The 13,011-nt window shown below is 42.2% G+C and overlaps 1 protein-coding gene across 2 annotated transcripts; it reads right to left on the reverse strand.

Moving 5' to 3' along the window:
* Positions 1–56: 56 nt before the first annotated feature.
* On the reverse strand, positions 57–12,777 carry LOC146497932 (integrin alpha-6-like). Of its 2 annotated transcripts, none has more exons than XM_085141329.1 (25): positions 12,503–12,777; positions 7,387–7,514; positions 7,197–7,276; positions 6,744–7,008; positions 6,465–6,596; positions 6,134–6,347; positions 5,834–6,027; positions 5,632–5,729; positions 5,095–5,219; positions 4,918–5,013; positions 4,755–4,816; positions 4,461–4,627; positions 4,234–4,377; positions 4,041–4,150; positions 3,738–3,894; positions 3,580–3,654; positions 3,382–3,461; positions 3,152–3,226; positions 2,958–3,060; positions 2,656–2,826; positions 2,432–2,533; positions 2,218–2,328; positions 1,700–1,795; positions 1,449–1,574; positions 57–651 (listed from the first exon to the last, which is right to left on the reverse strand). In XM_085141329.1, exons 1-25 carry the CDS (start codon positions 12,676–12,678, stop codon positions 487–489), a joined length of 3,252 nt encoding a protein of 1,083 aa, XP_084997455.1. In that variant the 5' UTR covers positions 12,679–12,777; the 3' UTR covers positions 57–486. The 2 variants fall into 2 exon arrangements, with proteins under 2 accessions (XP_084997455.1, XP_084997456.1); XM_085141330.1 differs by lacking the exon at positions 57–651 and adding an exon at positions 1,191–1,277.
* Between the last annotated feature and the right edge of the window lie 234 nt (positions 12,778–13,011).

Raw genomic sequence — 13,011 nt, forward strand, 5'->3', positions numbered from 1 at the left:
GGCACTTTAAAGGCAGATGTGTGGTAGATTTAAAAAATATTGGAGGCTAATACAGCTTTAGTTTTTAAAAAAAGGGAAAAAGAAGTCACTTGTATGCACTGCATGATTCTTTGGTCTGTAGAGCGTGTAACAGAAGAAACTCCTTGTGAGAATAAATATGAACTTTTCCAAAACGTACAAAAAAAATTGTGCAATACATTCAGAAACCTTTTAACCCCAACACTGAATTTCCACAACACAAGCACCAAAGCTCCGATGGTTGTGGTGCTGGACCATCTCCCACACAGCGCATCTCCTTCCAGTGATTCATGAAGACTTATTAAACATCAAATCAGCCCCTGAAGCATAATGTTTGACCCCGTATTTTTTTTTTTTAACACATTTGATTATTTACAGTCCTCACTGTACAAAGGCAAGGCAGCAGGAAATTTATGAAACTGCAGTTCATCCGTAAGCGACGGTAAATCTGTGGTGTTTCATTGGCTGTTAAGAATAGTGTTCATTGTCATGCCAGGTTGTCATCCAGGGTTTCTTTTCCAGGTTTTCCCAGTTAGCATTTCCAGGATTCATCGCCCTCTCCTCCCGTTTGATCCGAACTGCATTGTAACTGGGAACCTTATCTTCATATTTGGCACGTTTAAAAAAGCCACACTGCAGAGAAAAGAGGGAAAACAAAACTCAGTATTCGGTTTGAGAATGAGGCTGTTTAAAGACGTTCAGAGAAAGCCAAGCGGTTTGAGATGTTTGTCATCGGTCTCTTTCACAGGTGCCAAAATGCAATTAATCCCGTAAGAGGCGTAGATGAGCCATCTGCGCTCCTCTGTACAGGAAGAAAAGGTGTTCAGAGTCCCCCGTTTTTAAATGTAGAGTGAAAGAAACCTTCAGACCGTGTGAGCGCAGGTGTAATAGCAAGAAACAAACTGGAGACAGAAAAGGGGATGAAATCAAAGAGATGCAGAAGTTACCCCGAGTCCTCCTTAGAGCTTTAAGAAACAGTCGTTGCTTATCAGCCATCACCTCCCCTGGCCATGCATGTAGTAATACACACTTTGTTTTTGTTTTCTTAAATGGCACATCACAGTGTGAGAATTGCCCACAGCCTGCCTGGTACCAGAAAGCAGCACTTTTGCAGCAAGGAGGAGCAAGACAAAAAAGGTTTCACTCAGTCATGATAGGCTGGGTAATTTTACCCTCTTTCTCTTTTTTTTTTATGCATTTGATGTCAGTCTCTCTTTGTCTGACGGGTCCTCTTTATTCTTTTTCCCAAAGACTCCACACTGAGGAGAGGCAAATTATTAGAAAATATGTGCAATCGCTATAATAAATAGTGACAATTGTTCTGTACAAGGTGCTTCACAGACTGCTAGACGTTCACAGATTTGAGCCTGAAGGCTTTATCACTAAAACGTAGGACTACTGGGATAGGGTCTGTTCTCCTCTAGCCCTACCTTCCAAAGAAGGAAAGCCAGCAGGGCCAGCAACAGTAGCCCGAACAGGATGGACAGCACGATGATCCACCACGGCACTCCCCCATACCGAGCCTCACGCCTCTCTGGGAAGGCCGTCAGTCTCACCTAGGGAACACAGCGAAGTGGCAAAACGTGATGTCATAGTGTTCTCTGTATACTGTACAAAACCTCAGGCTTTATGTTTAGAGGGTGCACAGAACTGTGTAAAATCTGCCGCTATGTTCAATTACCTGTGTATTAGCGTTCATCCGAACGGTGTTCTTTATGTTATCAAGGTGCAGAGCAGCGTTGACTATCACCTCCACATGATGTAACTTGGAATAATCCTGTTTAAAGAAAAGGTGAATCAAATCAAAGGAAATACAAAAGTAGAGATTCATGTCAATAAAGATGCTTTAACCCCTGAAACCCATATGTTATTTCTTCATTTCTAAATTTCCACCAGCAGGGAAAAAAACCTCCCACATTAAGTCAGTAACAGCTGGAAGACTAAACTTTTTGGGGGATGTAATATTGACAGTTAACACTGTAACGCTGTCAGGCAGCTGGTGGTGTGATGGTTTGGGCCCTTTAGTAAAAAACTGCAGTCTTGAGGTCAACAATAACAGTTGTATCAACCCATGTTATCATAATTCAACTGTTATTTTTGAGATTAAATAACGAATATAGATTACACTGTTGCCATTGAAAAGCATTTGGGGTTTCCTTTTTTCAAATCCAGCGATAACAACTGAGTACAACCACTTACCTCGATGAAGGTGCTATTCCAGAGGCGAGAGTGAAGACTGATGGCTGCATTACTGTCCAGGCCCCGCAGAGGGCACCTTATCGTCACACATTTTGCCCCATCGTCACAAGACTGTTGACAAGGGAGTGCAAAGTTACTACCAAATGCCCATTCAGCTGGCTGAAAGGTGCATAAAATAATGTAATAGTCTAGAACAAACAAAAGGTTGCATTACCAGAGTTTTTGATTTCTTGCTATCAATTAAGCTTAAAATAGTGCCCTCATCACTCCCTTGTGTTCCTGAGACTTCTCTCCTCTTTCTTGTGTTAACTTCTTCCTGAAATAAGAAAAGAAATGTATTTAGTTTATTGCCATTAACTCAACATCTTGTCAAAATAAAATACATTTATAAATTCTTTCATGGGAGGATGGCGATGACACATTAATGTGGCCTTTTACCTTTTTAAGAGGATTAATCTCACTTTTAGGTGTGCACTGTATCTGATCCACTCCCGTGGTAGTGATTTTCATCAGGTAAAGCAGCCACTTCCCATCCGCTGTCTCCTTTGGCCAGTCAATGTCGAGAGTGGCGACCCCGAAATCAGTCAAACGCCTTCCCAAGTTGATTATCTGTAAAAACAGGAAGTAGTACAATTTCAGTTGAAATGTTCTTACTCGCCCCGTTCGGAACACAAAATTGTTGGATTAACGATAAATTCAGGAAAATAAATGAACGATCTAGTTGCTTTTCCTGTACTCACTCTGAAGTGATGTGTGATGGCACTGCCCATGTCACTTTCAGTTTTAATGGCCGTCTCGCCTTTGACATCTCCTGTAAAGTAAACCTGAGATGGCGTGGCTTGTCTGCAGAGAGAAAAAATACACAGTAGCCAGCATGAGTCGGTGCACATCTATGTGTTTCCTGCACATTTATGTATATGCGTGTGTTTCTTACCCTAAGACAGAGAGCTGTAACTCAATGGCCACCTTTGCCTTTGCTTTGACCGGCGCTAATTGCTGCATGCTAGTCCTGTTGAAACAATATTTACACAGATATCAAACTACACATTTTATTCTAACATACATAAACTAAGTTTGTTATATTCCAGTAGTGTAGCTATTTCATTTGCAGGTGCAACCAGTGTTATTTAGCAGTTGCAGGATTACAAGCTCGGATGTACTTACGTTTTCAGTTGAAGATTAACCTCTACTTCAGAGATGTTGAAAGATATGCCAGCTGTACCCAAAATAATGTAGAAGGTGGTCTATAAACATACAGAGATCCATATTTTATTCCGTGCTCTTATTATTATTTTATTAAGTGTTAATATTTATACATGTAGAGGGGAATTAGATGGTGCCAAACTGTGATTTTTCGCTCACCAGTTCTCCCTTTTCAAAGGGATTTCCAAGATCACAATCGACCAGAGAACCATTTTTATTGGCTTGGCAGTTTACCTGAAATCAATAATAAGTCCAAATCAGAACTAAAGTGGGTGTCTGTGTATGTGTGAGAGAGAGAGAGTATCAGACACACTTACTTTATTAGGCAAGCGGGTTGCAGAGTAGGTTAAGGAGCTAGGAAAAGAAGCGATCATGGAGGCTTCGTACGCATCATCCCCACCTGCATTGCTCACGCTGACCTCTAAGGCGATTTCCTTCTGGTTACTGAGTGAGAGCACCGGCACATCATTCTCCCTTCAAACACACACAAATCGTGAGCCCGTTTGATGAAGTGTGCACATCTTTCACAGCTCGGTGCAGGGAAACAGTGTGGCGAACGCATCTCAGGATGAGCATTTTAAATCAAGTTTTAAAAAAGATATATTATAATATAATCTTACTTTGGTAGCGGAACAAATTTTTCATCGTTCCAGTGGCCATAGTTATATTCCATCTTCAGATTGCTCTGACACACATTGTCAGACCCACAACCGGTCTTCATGAACTCCACCTGCAAACAACATTTTCACATTTAAGAAATAACACAGAATAGGAGGAGACATCACATGAACTGAATAAGATGCGCGCACACACCACTGATCGAGTTGGCTGTGACGCTTTAGCATCCAGGACCGGCTGCAGCCCAGGACCTGAGCTCTGTCTGCGTTTACGTCTGCCACCAATGATTTCCACAGACACATCAATGGGGATCCCGCGTAGCTTGTCTCGAATATTTTCCTGAAGCACGACAACATAAACAAAGCATTACGCGCCACCGGCAGTTAACTTGGATCGCGAGAGAATGCAGAAACCTTCGATACCTGCAAGGCGAGTTGTCGTTCAATGCACTGTTCCACTCCTTTCTTGTCCAAAGTGATGGTCCCTGAGGATTCATGGCTACTGCCAGGGGAGGAGTTAATGAAGGCCGCCCTGGTTTTAAGATTATTCTTCCTGTTTTCAGTGTCCGCTGCAAGGGTGTATTTGACCTCTGGATGCAACAGAGAAAGAAATACATTGTAAGTGAAAGTGAAGTATTGCTATGATAATAAGGGGAGAAAGTGCAATAATGAAGATTGTTGTAAACTAAGGAGAAAAAGATTTGTGCCTCAACCTACCCAGTTTTGGAGCATAACTCACAGGATTGGCAGAGTAGGAGAAGCACGCTTTAATAGTCAAGCTGGGGACACAATCCAATTCATGTACAGTCAGACAGAGCACAGTTTTACAGCTCAGTGTTGAAGAAGTTTAGAAATTCAATAATAGATTGGGTACACGCACCAGAACTTGCTATCGTTGTCACAGTTGTTTTTGAGGAGGTCAATTTCCTTTGGTGTGATTGTGATTTTCTTCTGGATGTCAATAACCGGACGGGCTCTGTGAAGAGACGACTCGGTGAGCTTTTAAGTAAACAGGACGAGAGATAACACAATGTGATCCACGCGCCAGCTCACGCACTTGTAGACGAACACAGAGTCTGAGAGGGATCCGACAGCCAGGTCAGGGTAGGAGTTGGAATCCAAGTCCATGTTTCCCGCCAAAGAGTAGCCAAACAGTTTCACTCCTGAAGGACCAGGCAGCACCTGACGGAGGAGGAACACATACCTTCATCAAAGCCGCGTATTGTACAGCATACATCCAGATACTAAAAGCACGCTATCTTTAAAAAAAAATATTATTCTAATTAAGATGCTAAATTACAGTTATTTACTTCAATTCCAGAACAGAAAATCGTGTTTTATTGGTTGAATGTTATGCTTGATGACTTCTCCGAGAAGTCCAGAGTGCTGGCTCAAATCTGGGTATAAAAATGTGAATTCGGGTCAGCGAATTCATAATGCCAAGCCAAAGCACGTGTCATTTCAGGGCACTTATTCAAAGTAACATAACTATTCCCCTTTGTTGAGCACTTGGCAGCTTGGCAGCACTTTTCTGCCACAACTAACAGGCATAACAGGAGAGTAGAAAGCTTGAAATCAGGTGTTTATTATGTACCTGTGAGGCTTTTGGAGAGATTTGTCCTGTAGCTGATCCATAGTAGATGTAAACCTTCCCTTTGCCCTTATCATCATAAGGAGCTCCCACTGCAAAATCTGGCATGAAGAACAACAACAGGATGGTTATGTATTTCTGCTGATGTCAAGACTGACTAGCAGACCACAGTATACGTGTATATGCAGAACTATTGCATGCTCACCATCATAACCATCCAGATTGATGTCTCCCAGGTTTTCTACAGCCAGGCCAAACATTGAGTCCAAGGGTCCAACTATTCTGGTGGGTGTTACTTTGTTCCACTTTCCAGCATTGTTGATGTAGACGTAGACAGCTCCTCCCATTTCTCCGTCCTTCTCAAAGTACTGTGGTGCCCCCACCACAATGTCCTCCCAGCTAATAAAGAAAACAGCATTGCGCATTCATTAGAATAAAGCCACAGTAGCAACAGCGACGGTGCAGAAGTTGCAGGTTGCTGTTTGTATCATCCGGCATCACTCACCCATCCTTGTTGAGGTCCAGCACCGTAAGATCGTAGCCAAAAGATGAAGCCAACTCCTCGCCTTCTAGTGAGAACTCTTCAACTAATATGTTGCTTATGTCTCCACCTGTCTTTAGCAGTACCACCGCTCCACTGTGGTTAGCTCTGGGAGCTCCAGCCACCACTGTTAGCTGGCCTTTCTTAGTCAAACGTTTACCTGAGTCCAGGGAGAAGCCTGACACAAAGAGACAAAGAAGCGATTCCTTAAATAATCAAAGAACAATGAAGTGCTAGAAAATATGTCTCTGTATAAAGCGAATGACTAAAATCACAGTCAAGTTATAGTTTTTACCCAGGTAGCTACTGGCAGGAACAGGGACCAGGTCAGGGTTCTTTTGGTTCTCGTCTCCTGCCTCATATGGACCATCATCAAAGATGCCCCTTTCTATGAAAGAGTCATTTTTCTGCTCCACGCGTACTATACCTTCAAGACGAAAGCGGAGGGGAGGCTTGTAAGTATTGACTGAAATAATCCTCACAAGCACATTCCTCTATTCTGATAGCTGGGGGAAAAAAATTCATACAAAGTAGATTTATTACATTTCACAGTAAACATATGCATGCACACTACCTTTCCAGTTGTAAGCTCCAGGAGCCCCAAAGATGATGTAGTGGTAGTCCTTGTCGAATGTAGCAGAGAGGCCCTGCTGGCAGGAACCAAACATCTCGTGGCCTCTGGGCCTCTGGTCACAAAAATACCATGCACCTCCTTCTCCATTCTCATTTGAGTTCACTTTTAATGACTGACTCAGCACGTAGCAGCGGCCAATTATGTCACGAGATTCCAACGACGGTGAGCCCACATTGGCCCGGCGCTGGTAGCGATGAGCACAGGTCTGCCAGGGGAAGCAGACACAGTTAAGTGCAGTGAATGAGACTAAGGTGTGCTTTGTTGGAGAGACAACGGTTATTTTTTTTGACAATATCAATTTGTCGTTACATTAATAACCATCTGTTTGAACAACTAAATAGTAATAATGAGTTTTAATCAAATTTGTGTTCAGATACAAAAAAAAAACCTTACCACGACCTGGCCTCCTGGTCCCTGACTTTTGACTGTCACTCCCATCCACTGGTTTTCTTTGTCCTCTGTGGCCTTATTCTCTACACAGGGATAAAAATAGGCACAGAGAAGACATTGCAACTCAACTTAATGTTTAAAATGACCAAATTCATATTAAGAAAAAATGCTCAAATGTCAGCTAATGTCTCACCATCATTATCAAAGATAACCCTGCTGCAGTCACTGGTTGTGGAGCTCATGTCACAATTGTAGAGCCCTCCTGTCACGGCAGATTTTTGACCGCTCAAAGCTTTTGCTCTCGGGGCACCAACCAGCAGCCTGCAACAGATGCATGTATGAATCGGGCCCATACGCACCACAATCAAACACTCATTGTTACTCTGTTCTGACATACATTTATTAGCATGAGGAACAATCTGGCATTTCTTTCACTTACTCATGAAATGATCACACATTCCACTGATACTCACACATACACACAGACTCACAAACACATATGCACATCCGCCACAAAACTGATGTTCCATGTCCTCACAGTCAACAGTCAAACTGAGTCAAAGAATCCTTTCAGGTCGCCTGCTGAGGACGATTGCACACACACATATACACAGACTCTGCCTTTGTGGTCCAAAAAAAGGGCAAATGCCACACCCAGCCATCGATGATGGGCCTCCAGATCTCAGGGTTTCCTACAAAGTGAATCAAGTCAACAATGTCATCCGTTGAAATTAAACTCTACACAGGTTTTCAAGGGAGAGAATAAAGCACTGCCAGTACAATGTACTGGTCTGATCGCTGACCTTCAGAGTTAAGGTCGTCCGGCAAACTGTCATCCACAGATAAAATAAAGAAAAGCCATTTTAGCTGAAATACAAAGCATCCTCAGATACAAACACCATCCTGAAACATATAGCAGAGTAAAAAGCTGAGGCTTTATGAAACCATCATATCAGCTGTACACACCCGCTGCAACACCGAAAATGGTAGATGTCAAACTAAACAGCCAGCCTACTGAGGCAGTATAAATCATGATGAATACTAACTCCAGCAAGGGTGATGGGTAATCACAACTATTTATGGCATACAAAAAATGGCAGATAGATGTCCAAATAGTCACGTACATTTGGAGTAAATTTCTCTTCAGTAGGCTCCTTTTGCACGACGGACAAGTACACTTTGTTTATCCTGTTTCAACCACTGGATTGGTTTGGCCTTGATTCAGAAACCAGAACACTATAATTTTTGCTGTTATCCATCCATTAAGTGTCCCATCCAGCCTTTTTTAAATTATAAGGGGACGTGAATGACACTTGACGGTTCATACCACAAAGTCTGGAGTCAACTCTCCAGCTCCGAGCTCAGTATGCAAAAAACAGAAAACATGTTATCACACTAAAATTCTTGCAATGAGCTCAATTTTAGTCATCACCTCAAAAAGAGAATTCCAGTGGATGCATATCCGCTACCAGTATCCTCTGGGACACAAGAAGTAATAACAATGAATAGGAGATTTAAAAAAATATCTCTCTCTCTCTCTCTCTCTCTCTCTCTCTCTCTATATATATATATATATATATATATATATATATATATATATATATATATATATATATATATATATATATACTCAATCAGCTGATTTTCTTTGGAGTAAATCCAACTAACAATAATGGGTTTGTTGGGAGCTGAAAGTGACGTTAGTCTACTGCACAATTTCTCAAACACAAAAACATTTAGCAAAGAATATGGATTATTTTTATTGCTGCACATTAAAACCTTTTTGTCACATGACACGATGTGTCAGGAAGTGTGATACAGCTGATGTGCGGCTTCGCTGACAGTGACCCGGCTGTTTATCTAATCATTTACCACCAGGGGAGGAAGGCCCGACGTACGACGTGGACCACAGGAAGAACTAAGACAACTAAAGAGAGAGTGTGTGTGTGTGTTTGGGTCCAGCTGTGCATTGACGGTCGGACACATAGAGGCGGCAGTTGAACACACAGATCAGCTCGTCCTGTGTATCGCAACAGATAGTTTAGAAAAGCCACTGGAGAGACGTCCCATCGGGAGAGGTGTGTCTTTTCCTTTTCTTTTTCTTTTTACAGCAGTGAACTGGCTGCCGGCTTAAGACACAACCCGTTGCCTAGTAACAGTCAGTGGCGCCCTATCAACTACAGGCATTTACTTCCAAATGGCCTTCAGATACAGAGGTTCATGACATGTTGCCCAACTTCTCTCTCCATCTCTCTGCCAGCATCGAGCTCACTGAATCTTACTGGCTGAAAAATGCTTGTATTTGGTGCCCAGATGTACACCTGATTTGTGTTCCTCTCAGCGTTCTTCAGCCATTACCTCTTTCTTTTCTTCAGCTTCCCCTCCTTTCTCTTTGATGTTGGATAACCAAAACTATCCTCAGGGGAATGTGGCTCTTATATGTGTTCTTTACGCAATACACAGCCCACATACACTAATACACTGAGCTGATTTGGTATTAAAAAGACACTGACAGCAAGATACTGACAATATCACTGAAACTACTGAAACTCACAGCCTGTTTCTAAATTCTTTACTCTTCTTGTTACATGTTTCCATCTCTCCAGAGTCATATTATTTCACAAATCCCACAGAAATATACACACATATGCATTTACTTTCTCCCACACATTTCTCACACTCGATCCGACCTCTTAAAATACCCTAAACTCTCACTTGGTCTCCTCCTTCTCCCTCCTCTCTCCACTTATGTATTTTGCGCTTTCCCTCTTGACTTTATTATACAGACAGCTCCATCTGGCAATTATGAAAAAGCATGGAATGCTACACACATACACACATACAGATGTGTGCGCACATGCAAATTCAGATCCTGCCCTCTCCTGCAGGAACTTGCAACACTGATACCTGTAGGGCACAAACACTGTGAAATAAGTCTGAATACAAGTTGGCATGCATGGCTTGCAAAGAACTGTGACTTATAGTGCACACCCGGAGGAGACAAACATGGTGGTACACAGGTACAGACACACTAAAAACACATTAGCACACAGTTTTCTGGAATGGAAATTATTGAACTGTGACAAAATCTATCTATCTATCTATCTATCTATCTATCTATCTATCTATCTATCTATCTATCTATCTATCTATCTATCTATCCCTATTTTGCCCCAGGTCAGGAATGTATAAAGCAAGCAGCACACTGAGCTCTCTGACAGTTTTCCAAATGACTGACAACAAGGCAACGCCTCGCTGCTCAGCCACAGCATGCATCAGCACCATTAAAACCCACCAAACAGGCACTCACATGTGCACACACATCCACTGTCGGGACACGAATGCAAGTGCAGACACACAGATACAGCATCCACAGTGAGCGCACACTTCTCTAACAGTTACTTGCAAAAAACAGACATGGCTTTATACTCCAACACACACACACATATCACAACACGTGCACCTGATAGTTAGAAGTCAGCATATTTTAATTTATGGTTTTGCTTCAAAGGTTTTCTTTTCCCTCTCACAGAGCAGTCGAAAAATAGTTACAACTACCTGAGCATCCAACACTGGATGCATCTGACGCCTCTACTAAAAGTTCATTCTACATTATTCCTACATGCAAGTATTTTTTTCCCCTTTTTTAACAGACTTTTCTGTTTTCTTGTATTTAACCCGAAGCTGACTTTGTGATAGCTTATAGCTTCAGTCCCGTGTAGATCACCATGTGTCTTTCATTTAGCCTGGAGCTAAGACAGAAACTGGCACTGTGTGTGTGTGTGTGTGTGTGTGTGTGTGTGTGTGTGTGTGTGTGTGTGTGTGTGTGTGTGTGTGTGTGTGTGTGTGTGTGCATGTGTGTGTGAAGGTGCAGCAGTAGCAGGAGTGTGTAAAGTTTAAATTGTGTATTTAACAGCTGTGGAGAAGGTATAAAACTAGGGGTTTGAATCACTGCTGGGCGTACAGTGCAGGAAATCTTGCAGCCTGTGGTGTTGTGAGGTTCGGGTTAATAATTAAGCAAATACAAGTTAACTCAACTTAAACCATAATTTTACTTTATCTATGCAAAACATAGGAATGCCTAAGTATTGATTTTTTGTGTGGAAAAAGCCAGTTAATAGATGCACTTTACACATATTGTTCCCATGATTACATCTTACTCTCTACTGGAGGCACTTATGCTGTCTGCACCGCTGGTAATGTACAGTTAAAAGTAAAATGTGACAACTTTCACTCGGATACTCTAGTTTACATAATACAACCTGAACAACATATCGCATGACTGAAATTGTCAAACCATATAGTGTTGCCTGAAGCATGTAAGTACATGTAAGTATCTACAGAAGAGACACAAATTCTAACAGAGACGCTTTTTTCCGACAGGGCAGATTTCCATGTGTAACCTGGTTGTCTGTTTAGCTAGGAAGTACATTAATGCTGGTAATGTGTAACATCTTCATTCGTATTAGCATCAAGGCAGATATAAAAGTGAAGTAATCAATTAATCCATCTGGGTTAGATGTGATTGTGAAATGTCTTTGTAAATTAAATGTAAATTAAATATCAATGAATTACAAAGAATTGCTGAGACTACCGTGCAGTTTAAAATAAAGCAGGACATGAACCTTCAGTCTGCAGGAGGGGGAAAAAAGTCTTAAGTTATCTGCTCTTGGGTCAGTTTATAATCAGGCTGTTCCAATCAGTGACCACTTGATGGCACTTGTTCTTTATGCAGGGTGACAGTCCCCTCTGAAACAGTGCCCAAGAAAATACCAACAGTGATTCACTGAGATGTTTTGCCCCCCCAAAAAAGTCAAGGTACCTTGACTTTTGTTGTTTCTTCAACAAGAAAAGAGAAATGTGAACGCGCTCCGCGTGCACGCGCACAAAAAGTTGCCTTGTAGCTCCAATAAAAACTCACAAATAAGTAACCTGAAAGAAGGAAATATTAACAAGCAAGACGGGCCGAGTTAAACTTATAAGAGCTCGTGTGGCCTAAAGAAGAAGCTGTTGGTGGAAATGTTTCGTACCTGACAAACCTGACCTGACCTGATCACGCACAGGCCTACTTGCGGTGCTGCTGAGGTAACTCACTTGCGGTCTGCGGCTCCCAAAAGTAGTTTTAGGCGGATTTTTTTTTCTTCCAGCCGTCTAAAGTGTGTATTGTGCAGTAATAACTTAATTATATGTATACTGGTTCATTTTAAACACACTGAGGTGTGTTTCCAAGGTTCTTTCAAGGAAAAAAAACAATTCCATTAACAGCCTCCGGACATTTTATCCTTTAAAAGCAAAACTCTGACACTTACATTCTCTTTTCCTTCGGAAGGAGCTGCCGGTGCATGGCGAGAGAGAAGCCGAACAGGCTCCCGGGGTCTCCGTTCTTCCGCTGGACATTGTCGGTGTCCAAGTTGAAAGCCGAGAGCAGCCCACAGCTAGAGAGAAAGGCGATTAGACAAAGTCCACAGGTGATCCAGCCCTCCATGAAAACGCGAAGCTTCCTTGAACTACTGAAAAGGGACTCCTTAGTGCAGGAGGTGCAGAGTGCGACTGAGGGCTGCTGCTGGAGGACTGACTGCTGTCCACTTGTTAGCCGCTCCTCCTACCTCTCATGCACCCACACATCCCACCCCATCCTACCACACCTCAGATTGCTTCAAATGCAGTTTACATGCCAAAATGTAACTCTGATGGAAACATTAGTCTGTTGTTAGTTTCCAGTAGATCAATGCTGTAATCTAACTGGGTCACTAATGCCTGAGTTTGCCTAAAAACGCATTTATGGCAAGAAAATGGTGCTTGTGCCTACACTGGCAGC

This window comes from Neolamprologus multifasciatus, chromosome 18 (assembly GCF_963576455.1).
Source record: "Neolamprologus multifasciatus chromosome 18, fNeoMul1.2, whole genome shotgun sequence".
NCBI lineage: Eukaryota > Metazoa > Chordata > Actinopteri > Cichliformes > Cichlidae > Neolamprologus > Neolamprologus multifasciatus.

Excerpts from the sequence above, each read along its gene's own strand:
- LOC146497932 (XM_085141329.1), bottom strand. The coding sequence starts at position 12,678 with ATGGAGGGCTGGATCACCTGTGGACTTTGTCTAATCGCCTTTCTCTCT. Across the intron at positions 7,515-12,502 it reads CTTCCGAAGGAAAAGAGAAT|GCTGCTGGTTGGTGCCCCGA; the intron begins GTAAGTGTCAGA and ends CATCTGTTGCAG. Across the intron at positions 5,014-5,094 it reads GACTCTGTGTTCGTCTACAA|AGCCCGTCCGGTTATTGACA; the intron begins GTGCGTGAGCTG and ends GTCTCTTCACAG.